This window comes from Danio rerio, chromosome 1 (genome assembly GCF_049306965.1).
Source record: "Danio rerio strain Tuebingen ecotype United States chromosome 1, GRCz12tu, whole genome shotgun sequence".
Classification (NCBI taxonomy): domain Eukaryota; kingdom Metazoa; phylum Chordata; class Actinopteri; order Cypriniformes; family Danionidae; genus Danio; species Danio rerio.
The window spans coordinates 12,228,883-12,245,639 of NC_133176.1; the positions used below are offsets into that span (position 1 = coordinate 12,228,883).

At 35.2% G+C, this 16,757-nt stretch overlaps 1 protein-coding gene across 19 annotated transcripts in view; it reads right to left on the reverse strand.

Moving 5' to 3' along the window:
* The window catches only part of dmd (dystrophin), a 251,520-nt gene that overhangs the window by 7,652 nt on the left and 227,111 nt on the right, over positions 1–16,757 (reverse strand). For 10 of the 19 annotated variants that reach the window (XM_021475866.3, XM_073949245.1, XM_021475867.3 and 7 more), the window contains 2 exon segments: positions 11,223–11,466; positions 4,814–4,934 (listed from right to left, as the gene is read on the reverse strand). In XM_021475866.3, the coding sequence (XP_021331541.1) occupies positions 4,814–4,934; positions 11,223–11,466 (365 nt within the window). 19 annotated transcript variants of the gene reach the window in all.

Here is a 16,757-nt window from a genome sequence, read left to right on the forward strand (position 1 = left end):
GTTTTCTTTCAATAACTAAAAAACATCAAAATTGAACAGTCTGATTATATTTATTAACTTGAATATTATATTTTTAAGTGCTCAAGACAGATTTACAGGAATCCAACACATATATTTCAGCTTTAGCTTATTTTTCAGTGTGCTAAAAATGCTTTGTTCAATCATAGTCTCTTCAAACTGCTCTGCTCTGATTGATCAGATGTACCAGCCTGTGATTGGTCAATGTGCATGTCAATGTCTTCCATTATGCATCTTTGTGGGTTTTTGCAGGACTTTAAACCGGAATTACTGATGACAAAGTTCAAAATCAACTCTTTCTTTTGAAAAACGTTGCTCTTTGTTTTAGGATGTCAATCCGATCACAAAAGGACACCACTAAATAAAGGTGAAAATGGGTCTGAAAGGGTTTGAGCTTGCTTACTTTTGACTATTGCCAAAGGCAGTCAAATCACATACAGTCCGTTTGCTTATGTTGTGCAGATGCTCGTGTGCTCGAATGCTTTCACAGCCACAAACCACCTACCCTGCCTACTGACCTAAATCATCAACATTATGGGACATGTTGAGGTGAACTAGTCAGGCAGAATTTAAACTTTGTAGTTTGGTTTAAAGGCCAAAAAAGAGAGAGAAACTGTCACAAACCTACAGCAATTGTAAAATAAGTGAAGTCTATAGTTAGGATAAAGTTAAGTCTATCATTTTTAGTTCTTGTTCTACTTTCATGTTCAAGCACCATTCATGCTACTAGCGACATGAACTGACAAAACAACAAGCTATAGTGACTTCTGATAACGATGATGAGCCAGTAACCATAAAAAACTCCCCCCTTGAGCAGGATTTAAGCAGCTTTCTAGCAGGCACTACTGTATATCATAATAGTCAGGGCTGGATTAAGAATACATTGGGCCCTAGGGCTATAGCTAATCCAAGGGGCCACTTTCATTTATTTACCTCACAAAAGTATATATTTACTAATTTACTGATTAATATTGTTATTAATTTTATTATACATTTTTCACCATTTGATTTATATTTGATTATATATATATATATATATATATATATATATATATATATATATATATATATATATATATATATATATATATATATATGTGTGTGTGTGTGTGTGTGTGTGTGTGTGTGTGTGTGTGTGTATATATATATATATATATATATATATATATATATATATATATATATGTATGTATGTGTGTGTGTGTGTGTGTGTGTGTGTGTGTGTGTGTGTATATATATATATATATATATTTTTTTTTTTTTCCCTCCATTTTATTAAAATAGGCCTGCAAGTAGGCTATACAAAATTAAATAATGACATAATATAAAAGTTCTAACAGGCTGCAAAAATCAGCAAAACAAAAAACATTGCGTTACTTCCTAAATTAGGGATTTATAATAAATACTTTAAATAGGGGTTTACCTTTAAAACGTTTCTTTAGAACATTAGCTGACCATAAATCCCTAATGATATAATATCCTTAAAATCCATGCTCCTAATATCCAAAATGTTTAGGTCTTCTCAGTTACAGAAGGCTAGCATCCTTATTTATATATGTATATATATTTCTTTTTACATTAGATATATTGTATGATGAAAGCCAGTGCCAATATTTCATTGCTCTATATTAATACTGTTGTTTTCATAAAAGGAGAAAAGTAAAGATTCATTAAAAAAGTTTGCTTTCTAAATGGTTCAGTTAGACTTACTGTAAAGCATAACCAAGTGTATTTACTTGAAATACATAATCCACAACGATGGACATTTTTAAAATTGCTTGTGCAGGCTATATGATTTGTTCGCATACCGTCTCTGTTATACTGTGTGATTAAAGGATTGTGCAGTGCGCGCCGGTTTTCCGAGACTAAGCCTCAGTTAAGAGTCCATTCAGCATGACTCCGCCTATCTCAGCTTCTGTTACTACATGTACAAGTTAATCAATATTAAAGGCTATTTAAATGGTATGTTTTGTTCTTTGACGAGTTTGGTTAGCCTACCTTTAACTGGACGGTTCTCGCGGTAGTGCTGAAATAAGGGACTGTCCTGGGAAAAATGGGGCATCTGATCACCCTTATGAGTGACTAAAACAGGGCTATTCGGTATTCTGAGTGAGCTACAGCCACTCCGAGCCCCAGTTTAGCACAGGTGTCACTGTTTTTGTACAGCAGCGAACCGAAAGGAATACTTCACATTATCGATGACAGAAAGCAAAAGGCAAAGAGGCGTTTCCCGCGTCATAGTGCAAATTAATTCTTTAGCCAATCAAGGGCCTCTTTCTTCTGTGGGACCTGGCCCTTATGTTAATCTGACCTTGATAATGATAAAATATGCATCTGAGCAGGACTCTGACAGTTTAAGGTTTATAGCCTTAGTCTTTTGTGCGTTATTTTGTTATGAAATAACTTCATATGAATCTGTGTGTTGACACCGTATTCATTTCTTCAGCATTAAAATATCTGTTATTGCTACATTTTTAGTAGTACGTGCAGTGATCAATGTGTTGACTGCATTTCTTTAGCAGTTAAACTAGCCAGTGCTAATAGCATTATTAACATAATAAACAGCGTTGACTGCATTTGTTTTGCACTAAAGTTAGTCATTGGTAATGTTGCTTGTGTATATATGTGTATATATTTAATAAATAGCAAATTGTGGCACGCTGCAAAACATCTGCTTCTTTTTTTTTATTAATAATGTCACCAGTGACTAGTCAACGTTAACTCGACTTTGATAACATATAAGTCGACTTCCAAAAATCGAAAGCTGTTCAACCCCTACTTTGTGCAAATAAAGAGGGACTTTTGTGAGCAACTGCCAAAATAAGTATCAATAAAGATCATGTGATCCTAGGCCTGGGCGATAAAATCAATATCAGTATTTATTGATCGAACACCATTGTCAATATTGAAAATAAAAAAATTTTGGTATGTAGTTTCCGTATGAAACGCTATAGTTTTTTTTAAAAATGCGACTGCTGAGCGCGCGCCTCGGAAGCAATGATCAAGATTGACAGTCGAAATTCTAAATAATGCATATGGTTTATTTTGGCCGCAACCACATGCATTAAGGATTCCTTAATGACTGAAATGAAATACACTGATATACGCCAATGCAAAACCCAGGGTGCTGTAATATAACTGGTTAAATTGGCAGTGGGCAGAGTTACAAAGACCAAAACAAACACAGACATTGATACATTTTCAAAGGGAAAAAAAAAACTATTTTTAAGTTATAAGAAAGTATGTTTGCTTCTTAAATTTCTGTAAACATGTTATAGTATTTTGATGCTTTAAAAGAGTCAAAATGTACATACAGCCACTTTAAATTTCATGAACAATCAATGCTGAAAAGTTAGGGTTAAAGTTTATGAATAATGAAAGCTGAAGGGTTAGAGTTAAACTTTCTGAATAATCAATACTGAAAGTTTAAGGTTAAAGTTTACAAATAACCAATGATAAAGAAAAAGGTTAGGGTTAAACTATGAGTGGTCAATGCTGAGGGGATAAAGCTAAACTATGAGTGGTCAATGCTGAAGGGTTAACGTTAACTACGAATGGTCAATGCTGAAGGGTTAAAGTTAAACTATGAATGTTCAATGCTGAAGGGTAATACTATGAGTGGTCAATGCTGAAGGGTTAGGGTTAAACTATGAATGTTCAATGCTGAAGGGTTAAAGTTAACTATGAGTGGTCAATGCTGAAGGGTTAAAGTTAACTATTAGTGGTCAATGCTGAAGTTTTAAAGTTAAACTAAGAATGTTCAATCGTGAAGGAGTAAAGTTAAACTGTGGATGGTCAATGCTGAAGGTTAAAGGGTCAAGTTAACGATGAGTGGTCATTGCTAAAGTGGTAAAGATAAACTGTAAAGGGTCTATACTAAAGGGGTTAATTTAAACTATGATTGGTCAATGCTGAAGGGTTAAAGTTAAACTATGATTGGTCAATGCTGAAGGGTTAGGGTTAAACTGAATGTTCAATACTGAAGGGTTAAAGTTAAATTAAGAATGGTCAATGCTAAAGGGTTAGGGTTAAACTGAAGTCGTCAGGAACATTTACAAGGGTAAAGTTAAACTATAGATGGTCTATGCTGAAGGGATAAAGTTAAACTGATTGTTCAATGCTGAAGGGTTGAAGTTAAACTAAGAATGGTTAAAGCCGAAGGAGTAAAGTTAAACTGAATGGTCAATGCTGACGGGTTAAACTAAGAATGGTCAATGCTGAAGGGTTAAGGTTAAACTGAATGGTCAATACTGAAGGGTTAAAGTTAAACTAAGAATGGTTAATGCTGAAGGAGTAAAGTTAAACTGAATGGTCAATGCTGACGGGTTAAACTAAGAATGGTCAATGCTGAAGGGTTAAGGTTAAACTGAATGGTCAATACTGAAGGGTTAAAGTTAAACTAAGAATGGTTAATGCTGAAGGAGTAAAGTTAAACTGAATGGTCAATGCTGAAGGAGTAAAGTTAAACTGAATGGTCAATGCTGACGGGTTAAACTAAGAATGGTCAATGCTGAAGGGTTAGGGTTAAACTGAATGGTCAATGCTGAAGGGTTAAAGTTAAACTAAGAATGGTCAATGCTGAAGGGTTAAAGTTAAACTAAGAATGGTCAATGCTGAAGGGTTAGGGTTAAACTAAGAATGGTCAATGCTGAAGGGTTAGGGTTAAACTAAGAATGGTCAATGCTGAAGGGTTAGGGTTAAACTAAGAATGGTCAATGCTGAAGGGGTAAAGTTAAACTTAGAATAATCAATGCTAAAGGGTTAGGGTTAAACTGAAGTTGTCAGGGACATTTACCCATGGTCTCTGTGGTTTGGCTTGCGGCCACACGCAGTGAGGCCAGGCTGGTGTCAGATCTCGGAGAGGCAGTGGAGGGTGAGGACAGGGCAGTGCCATTCACCTTGGACTCAGTCTGTGGCTAGGACATAGGTAGAGAGGAACCATATAGATTAGGCAGGGGACTGGACGCAAACATCAGCACTGGGCTGTACTTCTGGATTTCCAGAGTCATTTCAAACACATTCATTTATAAATGTTCAAATTGAAAATGTTGTGTTCTTTTATTCCTTTTGTTTTCAAATTCTCACAAAATTGGACTTTCTCAAAGCATGAATAATTCCTTTATAATACAAGAGCCCGAGCTCTCAAAAGTTGCTGTGTTTTTGCATCATTCGAGTTTTAGAAAGAAGATCATCAAGCCAAAACAATATCACAAAGATACACATAAAATAGGGGATGTGATGCAATACATATATATATATATATATATATATATATATATTAGCCTAAAATAAAACCTGACAGTTAATAAAGTGTTCAAAAACATTCACAAACGTCATAAGACCCAGAAAAAGGAAGCATGAAAAGTGTCCTATACCTTAATATACTATACTGCTGTCAAGGTTGAACATGGCTTTCAGTAATCTAATCACTGAATTTAAAGGTCCTCGCATTTTAAAATCATTATATTAAATATATTATTAAGTATATTAATTCAACTTTAAACATTTTGGGTGGTAAGATTCTTAAAATGTTGTTTAATGTACATCTAATGTTCTTTTATGTTCACCAAGCTGCATTCTGAAAACATTTAACTGAAGAGTGCTACTGTGTGGACACCTTGATTAAATTTTCAGGATTATTTGATGAATAGAAAGTTCAAAAGAATATAATTAATATTAATTATTATTTGATCAATAAGTCATAAACTGTGAACAAATTTAAAACACCCAAGCTGAATAAAAGAATCAACTTTACGAAATGAATACAAAGAAATACAAAACTCTCACTGACCCCAAATTAAAATTAAGCTATAGAAATATATATTGTCTTAATATTTTATTTTATTCAGACCCCCAAGTTTTTTACCATTTTCTTTGATTTTACTAATAAAAATCACTGACTTTGTGGTGGTAATTTCCAGAAATTAGAAAAGTATATATATAAAATAATATACAGTTGCAATCAGAATAATTCAGGGGGTTTAATAATTTTGATTGCAACTGTATAATTTACCATATTAGGTAGTCTATAATGACAATGGCACAAATCATAAAAGTAAAGCTTCTTCACTTTGGTTTCTTGTCAAGACAAGATCTAAAACAGATCTAAAACGGTAGGGATTAAGCCAAAGGAAGGTTGTACAACAATCTTACTTTCTCTCTCAGATTTCACTCCACAGAGCATCTGACATTACGTACCTCTCTACATATGTCCTAGCCGAATGCATTAGGGCTTTCCCTACCGTAATTCACCTAAAACAAAGATTGCCGTTAAATTCATCAATGGGAGCATTTTTTCTCATCAACGGCAGGGAAAGAGTTAAGCAAAATAATTTATCGATTTGGCACACATCATAATACCAGCCTTCCATGTAAAACAAAAATTAAATCCTTCAATTCGGTCACATCCAGCGGCTGTCATCCTTCCAATCTCCATCATTGTAAGCTGCTTGTTTTTCTGTCTGTTCCATTGCTCCATTTGTTAGATGTTTGCTCCCACTTTCATTTGCCATCTGAAGTTTGTCAAACGCAAAAACCCCTAAATTCTGTCATGTTATTAACTCGATTTGCGCCACAGGATGTCTGATCGCTTCTTTGCGGTGAACACATGTAAATCACTTGTGCTTCATCCGCGAATGCTTGCTGCACAGGCTGCAAAATTACCACCCACTATTATGTAATGCTAGGATTGTGAGGGCGCAGGAGAGACGTTATTTTTTGAGAGACACTCAAATACATCACAATTGCTGCGTTTGCAAAACAATTAAAACTATTAAATTGCAAACTGAAATAAATCTAATTTAATTATATGGTTTGGAATGGGATGATTACGAGATTATTGATTTTTTTCCATTATTTTGTGCATAAATTAAGAATTTTGCAGAATCTCAAAAAAAATTGCGACTTTTTGTTGATTTTATGTTGGACTCAGAGATCGCAAAGTTTAAAAAAACTAGGGGGTCTGTTTATTGTTACAATGTCAACCACAAACTCCATGTTCTTCTTTGCCTCGTGTATTACTATAAGTAACACCGAGTACAATTAATTTAATTGACCAGTATCTAAAAGGTTTTGATGATGAAATGGTTTGTCACAACTGTTTCAAGTTACTGAAACCTCACTACAGATGTGTTTTAATGAGTGTGTTTAAACCCTCGACCATTAACAATTCATAACACCAGACCAGACAGCCCTTCATGCATAAAGAATGATGATTCTGGTAATCCAAGCCAAACACATGAGCATACGTTAAATATAAGAACATGTTTATTGGCAAACAACAGAGATAAAAACTGAAGTAATTAATGCAACTAAAACAACATACATTGATAGATGTAATGAAAAAAATCTATTCGGACGGTTATAAACAAACACACACACAAAAAAAAAAAAAAACAACATCAGAGAAATGAAGCCAATAATCCATTGGCTTTGAAGAAAATGAGCTAATTTATCCGCAAGTTCGTTTAATCTGGTTCTTCAAGCTTTAGCCACTGGAAGGAAGATGTGATGCAGGAGTCTACCGAGATTTTAGTTCAAAGTGTCCGCTGTGAACACGTGAAGCTGTTTCGTCGAAGAACAAATCTGATATACACTCCATTTGGCAGCGACCACCGGCCGACTACTGTTTTTTTTAGGTTATGCATCGAGAAATTACACTTGATTCATCAAGATATGATGCAGACAGAATATCTAATTTCCCCTCTATTCGAGCAGAAGGAGAAGTCGACATCAAACAAACTCTACAAACCAATTACAGAGAGAAATTGGTTGCTTGAGGAAGAGCGACAGGCCCCTCAAAACATTCTTTTAGCCACTAAAAAAGATCTGGCATTCCTCCTCAGCTTTAATAAGGACACAGTTACGAGTAACCTCAAAGTAAATACCATCATGCTTGTTTTGGGGCAAACCAGAAAGATGAAAATTCAACCATGTGTCTAGTAGGGGTGTGTGATAATGTTACGTGAGCTGACATAAGTATCACTCACTTTGCAAAACAACAACTGCTTTTACTTAAAATTACTTAACTGTTATATCTTTTATGTATGTATCTATATTCATACAAGTTCTGTCTGATTCTCAAATCTAGCCCTGAAACATTAAAGCATTATCAGCACTCTTATAGCCTCTTCACCCTTGTGTATTACTCCGCCCACACTAAGACTAAAGAGGGACAAAGCGACTCACTACAGTTTGACAAATATTGTAGCTTTTGGACAACATAATGTACTTTTGAGGCTTTTTTTAGGTGAGAATGTAGTTGTTTAGATTGCAACTATGCAGTTAATTTATAAGGATAGTGCCTGGTTTAAATATTTATAATTTCGGAGAGTCAGCTCGTCGACACCATCAGCCTGTCATACTAAGCAGAGCAAAGATGGTTGACGTTCCGCCGCAAGATGGCGAAAGATACTGCAAAATAAGTCCTTAGAGGAGAAAAATTTAGTAAGTTTCAAACTACAGCTGGTTAAATAGTTATAAAACAATAAGTGACAATCTAAGTCGATCTCTCTCTTCTTACATGTTGTATTGCTGGATTTATACCATAGTAATCTTGTAGTGTTTGTTTTGCTTTGGCCTTTTAGGGGTTAATTATTGTGATCTCCCGATTGCAAAAGAGATATACTGGGAAATCTCTGTAGACTGATGGCATGTCACGCCGTCCAGCCTAATAATCCAAAAATGTGAGCAAAATCCCGTTTTGTCCTCACTTCAGACATTACGCTAAAGAATTATTCAAATACTAGCTCTAAAGTGGTGTTGGTAATGTAGCAATGATTTCTGCTGTTCTGACGTCAGCTGCAGATGTGAATGAAGGGCTGAAGAAATTAGTTCCTCATACAAAAGGATTTTTTTGACTGCATGTTTGATTTTCTTTTTTATTTACACGATTAAGCCTCCACGCTGTTACTTGTTTTACACACAAACAAGAGTTGTTTTCATTAATATCTGGTTGTGATCACAGATGTGATATTGACTTTATTCAGGAGTTTAACAAACAAAAAGTGAATACTGAGAAAGTTCAATTTTACACAACTGAATGTTTTGTTTTTCAATAATTCGAAACTGAAATTAATTCCTAACACAGTTGCTGAATAACATTTGTGCATCTTGTCAAAAATCACCTGTTTTGTCATCACTTCAGACATTACGCTAAAGAATTATTCAAATATTAGCTCTAAAGTGATGTTGGTGATGTAGCAATGATTTCTGCTGTTCTGACGTCAGCTGCAGATGTGAATGAATGGCGGAAGAAAGAAACACTGCAATGTTTTGTTCCTAAATAAATCTGTTTATGAACAGTCAATGATTCAATAGTGCATTTATAAAGTTGCATCTAAATAAATCGACTGTTTGAACGAAACATTGGAATCAATGATTTAATGCATTATTCAATAAGTTAGGGACTTCCCTCTAGATAAATATGTCATATTTACTTATGTATTCATGAGAAATCAATAAAGCAGCACTAATAGGTTGTTTATAAATTGTGTTTAATTACTGTTATAGAAATATATATACTGTGTGTGTGTGTGTGTGTGTGTGTGTGTGTGTGTGTGTGTGTGTGTGTGTATATATATATATATATATATATATATATATATATATATATATATATATATATATATATGTATATTGTGCAAAACCCTTTTTTCCTCAGTATCACCAAAGTCCCTTTAAGGAAAGTAATTTCACTTGGCGGCCATCTTTGAAATGCCTCTCGGGCAGTTTTGAATAGGGAAACATCAAATTTTATAAAACTGCTTGTCAAGATTACAATAAAATTTCATATTAGGAATCGCCAATAAAATCTTACAACCGTCTCTTTAGTTTCATTTCTAAACGTTCGAATCAACAATAATCTGCAAAACTCACATCTGTTCCGAGCCCCTCCCCTGTAAAATCACCAGTATATCGTAATCAATGATTGGCTCCTGTGCTAGAAGGCGGGGCTTCATTCGCCACATTGACCGTTACACATTTCCCTATTCAAAACTATACGAGTGACACGTCTTGAGCATTCTATAGTCTTTGATATCACACACCCCTAATATTCTTTTACAGGCTATAGTGTATGCACCTGATTAGAATATTTGAATAAAATGAAGCACATTAGTACACTACAAACATATTTTTTAAACAATCTTTAAAATAAATACAGAAAAAATGATCATAAACTTAAAAGAATGACTGAACAAAGCCAAACCCTTGAATGACCAGAGTACAACACTTTTTTTGGAGTTCATAAAATGCATCAGTTTTGTTGTTTATGACTTAGTTAGTCAAAGTTTGCCTGCACAGTGTTGTGCAATGAAATGAACTGATTCTGAGAATTAATGAACATACAGAACAGTGAATGGCAACAAGTGTCCAGCAAGGACAGCTAACAGAGATGTCTGCATTCAAAAGAAAACAATAACCATCAATAATTCATTTTATATTTCCAAGTCTTTGGTTTAAGACACAAAAAATGCTATTTTCAAACTCAAAACATGGTAATCTACTAAACTGAACCCAAATGTTAGTCAAGTTTGCAGAATATACCGATTCATCTTTAAACAGATGTAACATTTTCGAAAGGCTTTATGTCAAAATAGATCTTAGACTGTTCCATTTAACAAATTCCTGGAAACTGCAGCTACACAAAATGCACATGTAGTTGCATATATACCAGCTTATGATCATACAAAACATGTTTTATATTCATCCTGACAGCATCAAAACTTAGCACTAAGATTATTCTGCAATTTCAGACTTCTGAAACAGCACACACACACACACCCAGAAAAAAAAAAACCTCTCTTAACACCTCATTTTGGACAATTTCCAAAAAAACATTACATGTGTCTTTTACAGATCATAGACAAAGTAATGCCAGAACACACAGTATAAACTTAATTAAGATATACTGAAAAATATTCATAAAACTGCAACCATTGTTAAGGATTTATATATAACTACAAATATGACAAACATTGAAAGGCAAATATTGACATAAAAATATATCATTTCAAATATTTCATCTCTTCTATCAACAGTTAAAAGGAAGCACGTAAAAAGTGTCACATTCCGCCGCTAAAAGATGCCTTGGTGCGCAATCCATGGACATTTACTCTCAATCCTTTCCAGTCGCTTCCAAAAGTAGTTATTCATTGCCAGAGAGCATAAACACGATTAAAATCTTAAGGATATGCGCCACCCACCTGCTCGAGTAACTGTCTTAGGCGTGTAAGCTGCGATTCCAGCTGCTTGTTGTGATCCTCCAGGATTTGCATTCTTGCCTCCAATCGTCCCTTGTGTTGCCGCAGTAGTTTGGCTTCTGCGATTAGTTCTGCGTCGCGTGGACTTTGAGGCGACACCGGAAGCATCTGTGGAGGTGAAGGCAACGGTGACAGACCCTTGTGATCGTGTGCCTTTTTCAGACGATCGTACTCCGCTTGCAGCTTCCTGTAAACACATTAGAAATTTTCACGAGTGGAAAACAGGCTTCATTTATTAAGTGGTATTATTGTATTATTGCTCTCAATCTCCGTGCAAACTATGGTGCACTGGACGAATGCTTTATTAACACTCGTAATCTCCTTCTACACAAACTATGGCATGTTGCATGAACGGGTTATTAACGCTCGTAATCTCCAATTATACAAGCTGTGCCATACTACACGAATAAGTTATTATTGCTCATAATCTCCATGTATACAATATACAGTGTGCTGCATGAACACTATTATCGCTCGTAATATCAGTCTACATTAACTACAGTGCGCTGCATGAACATGTTATTGCTTATGATCTCCATCTACACAAACTGCAGCACGCGGCATGAACACAATGTTATCGCTCGTAATCTCTTTGTGACTATGGTGAACAGCATAAAGATGTTATTATCGCTCATAATTCCGGTCTATACCAGGAGTGTCAAACGAACGGCCCGTGGGCCGGATCAGGCCCGCAAACTAATTTAATGCGGCCCGCGAGATTGTTCTGTGATCTGCAATTTTTCAATAAAATATACTGCTGTTCAGATTGTGTCCACTGGATGGCACAATAGCAAACTTAATTTCATCCGATCCAGAAGCCTGAATCAGCGTCAGTTTGACAGAGGGAAAGACCTCAGTCATCTATACCCTGTCATACCACACCAGTCCTTCCCACACATAGACTTGGATGGGCCGTTCAAGTATATTTGGTGGTGACACATGAATAATACTATTATTATCATCCTTTTACACTTTTTTTTTTGTTTACGTCAGAGAAAACTAAACATTTGCGATAGATTAACCAGTGGAAAATCTTCTTTTGCTCGGCACGTTTCTTACTGCTGGTTTTGTGTGTCTGTCACTCACACAGGAACTCTCACATGCTCTGCAGACCCAGAGACGTGCCTTTTCCGGCAAAATGCATCTGACTGTAGTTTCCCAATCTCCTAAAATGTCCAGGATTCAGGATTTTACTTTCGCTTTCTAAAGTTGCCATTATTTGTATGCATTTTTTTGCACTACCATTTCGCAGCTGAATGCGCGTGCACAGCCGTGAAAGAAACATTAAATGATTGATTATTTAATAATTGACTCAGATAAACTTTATACTTGGAAAGAACAAAATGACACATAATGGCTGCAAAATATATGTACACCATTAGTAATGGCTAATCAACTAATTCGCTTTATTTAAATTATCTACACTTTTTATTCTAGTAATTAGTAAAATTTGTAATCAATAATGTCTATTTTTATTTTTATTAATTTTTTTATATTTATTTCTCATTTGATGTATATTTTACTAATTTAATGATGTTAATATATTACATACTTTATACATATCTAATATACATATCTAAAATACTTTGACAATACTGTAAATGTTATTCCAATATAGCAACTTTAGAAAGAGAGAAAGAGAGAGAGAGAGAGAGAGAGAGAGAGAGAGAGAGAGAGAGAGAGCACCCTTTACCTGTCAGTGTGTGCACATGGCTCCTAAATAGCGTAAAAGTAAAAGAAATAGTGAATTTCTATTATTTCAACAGCCTTTTTAAAAATAACTTTAACCCATTGAAAAGAAAAGGTGTATAACAGTGTAATAATAAATTAAAATCAAGTTAAAAATCACATTATTTTTTGTTTGTCGCATGTAGTTGACTATTTATGTTCTGTGGGACAATGGTGTTTTTAAATCCGGCTAACACTGCAAGTATATTTCAAACCTGTGGGAAGCACTACACACTGAGATAAGCTCACGAGTAAATTTACTATTTTACGTTTTGTCAGTTTAGTGGCTTTTTCGTACGAGTTCAGTCATATGAAAATGTACCATTTGAAAAAGGAGGCGTAGAACACAAACACACCCATAACCTCAAACACGTTATTATCGCTCGTAATCTCTGTTTACAAACTATGGAGAACAGCATGAAGATGTTATTATTGCTCATAATCACCGTCTATGCAAACTACGATGCACTGCATGAACAAGCTCTTATCGCTCAATCTCCATCTATTCAAACTACGGTGAGCTGCGTGAACACGTTATTATCGCTAAATCTCCATCTATTCGAACTACAGCGAGCTGCGTGAACACGTTATTATCACTCAATCTCCATCTATACAAACTACGGCAAGCTTGCATGAAGATGTTATTATCGCTCGTAATCACTATGTTTACAAACTATGGTGCGATGCATGAACATGTTATTATCGTTCGTAATCTCCATCTGTACAAATTGCGGTGCTTTGCAAGAACACGTTATTATCGCTTGAAGTCTGTCTATGCAAACTATGGCAAGCAGCATGACGACGTTATTATCGCTCAATCTCTATCAATACAAAGCACAGCATGCTGCACACTTTATTATAGCTCATAATATTCATCTATACAAATCACAGCATGCAGCATGAACATGTTATAATAGTTCATTATCTCTAAATGAAGATAATAAAGTATAATAATGAGTTCAAACAACTGTGCGCTGCATGAACACATTATTATCACTCATAATTTCTGTCTATTCCAAGTACTAGGTTGCAGCTGAAAGGGCATGCGCTATGTAAAACAATATGATGGATAAGTTGGCGGTTCATTCTGCTGTGGCAACCCCTGATGAATAAAGGAAATGAGCTAAAGGATATTGAATGAATTAATTTCTGTCTAGACAAAGTATGGTGCGCTACATAAACACGCTATTATCACTCATAATCTCAATCTATAGAAACTATGGTGCGCTATTATTGCTTATAATCTTTAAAATTACATGAAGATGTCACTATCACTTGTAATCTCCAACTACAATGCCCGCATGAACTTGTTAGTATAGTTCCTAATCTCAGTCTATACAACTACATTGCCTGCATGAACGCTTTATTATAGCTCGTAATCTCAGTATAAACAATCTCCAGCATGCCGTATGACCACGCTATTATTGCTCGTAATCTCTGAAGTCTTTTTCTCATCTATTCATGATTTTAATATAGCTGGCTATGAGTAATATTAGACTCCGATGTGTAGCCCACGTGCTTGACTCAGCAGTGTGGGATGAGTCGTGTGCTAGGTAGTACTTGAATGGTCTGATTCAAGACACTTAGTTTGAAATATCAGAGAACCACTGATCCAAAGCACAGACAAATACTGAGACTTCATATGATAAAATGCAGCTGAAGAATATATATATAAGATATACAGTTGAAGGGTAAATTATCAGCCATCCTACAAATTTTACATTCGTTTTTAAACATTGCCCAAGTGCTGTTTAATGGACAGATTATTTTCCAACACATTTTAAACAATACTTTTAATTAGGGCTGCACGATATAAAAAAAAAACGGACAATGACTGCGACATATATTGCGAAATGATTTTACAAGATGACCCTATTTTGGAAAGAGTTGCTAATGTTATGGCCCTTTTATGTAGGCTTTTATGGCCATTTCCACTGTCAAAGGGTGCCTAAAAGCGAACCGTACCACTTTTTAGTCAACCTTTGCAAAGGGTACCAAGGGTACCAAAAGGCGGAGCTGATTGCTATTGGTTTACAGAGATGCGTCATTCGCTCGTGTAACAAGCCAGAATAAAAACAAAGGAACCGCTTTGTTTCAAATACACAGCCTAAGGATTACACCATAATAATATATACATATAATAACGAGTCACGGTCGACCCGAGCTGAAACAAACCTTGTCGTTGTCTTGATAAACAGCCACAAAACCCAGAAGAAGAGCAGATTTTACCCTATGCTGTAGTTTTTTACGAGACAGTCTAAAGCGCGAGCGGTTTCACTTTCTTGTTTGCGCTCGCGTGCGCTTCTATATTTGAAATAACAAACTTCTCGAGCTAATGATAATAACGTGTGCTTGATTATTGACGTGCTATTGAAACCCGATGATTTGAGAAACGAGACGAGAGTGACGCGTGAAAAAAAACAAAGGAGAAGCCGGAAAAAGGTGCACATTTTTTTTTTCAGCAAATGTAAACAAACTGCAATGTTTAACTATTATTATTGCCTTTTAGACTATTATAAACTCTGAATGACGGAATTACTTTCTTAGAGAGGTTACAAGTGCTAGTGAAGATTAAGTATACAGATGAGAGGTTTGCACTGACCGTGGGCTATATTTCATGTTGTTTTTAAACCTAAATAAGAACTAAATGTTTGCTGTGTGTAGTTTTTCTGAAATTGATAACATATCGGAGACTGCAAGGCTCTGTATGTTTTCATTTATGTTGCATTTACTTATTTATTTTATATATTTGCAGACATTACAGTAAGCTATTTTGCACTGTTATTGATCTGCAGTCATAATCAGATCATGTTCATAGAAAAGTTAGTAATAAACATTTATACACAAGTATTTATGTGCGTAAGGCAACTGTTTTGTGAAGTGCTTCTCGTATGATATGTGAACGACCCTTACGGCTTTGACATTTCGTTGAGTGAAAATGACGTGGTCTGAAACTTTCTATCATACACCACACCCACCAAAAGAGTACCCTTTTGGCAGTGGAAATGCAAGCTTGATAAAGGTGACCCGTACCGTACTGTATCTCTCTGTGGAAATGGGCCATTATATTGATTGAAATCATTTGTAGGGGAGTGCATCTGCATAAAACAGACGAAATAAAATCAGCTAGTTTGTCTATAAGCTGACATACTAGAGATCTGCTGATGAATCGCTGCTTTAAAATGCTCCAGTGTCCCTGTATCTGTGGTTACACTCAGTAAATAGAGGTAAGGGGAGGTGAACACAATGGCAGATCTGCAGTGTTTAAGAACGCGCTCAAATGTTCACGGAAAATGGACGTTTTTTTTTTTTTTATTATTTCAGTATCGATTGGTCCCGAATTCCAGTATTGTGACATTCCAATAATCAAATGTAAACGAAATAAACTTTGCATACTCTTTACTGTATTAAATTAACACACTTTATCTTTGGTAAAGCAGTAAACTTTGTAATTTCTTGTGCCCAAAGGCTTTAAACTCACTTGAAATCAAACAGTTGCAGGCCTTAAAAAAATATATCCTAATAAACTTTGCAACAACTCCACAAATCACATGTTCTGAACTGTGTTTTCTGGTTAGTTATAATCATTACTCTATAATGTGACTATTGCACATTCGACATTGCGTTATCAAAGCTGAAACGATATATTGTGCTGCCTTAATTTTAATAACTAATTACTAATAACTATTTTTGTGTCTTTGCCATGATGACAATGCATAATAAGTTACTACCCACATAGCAATATTTCTC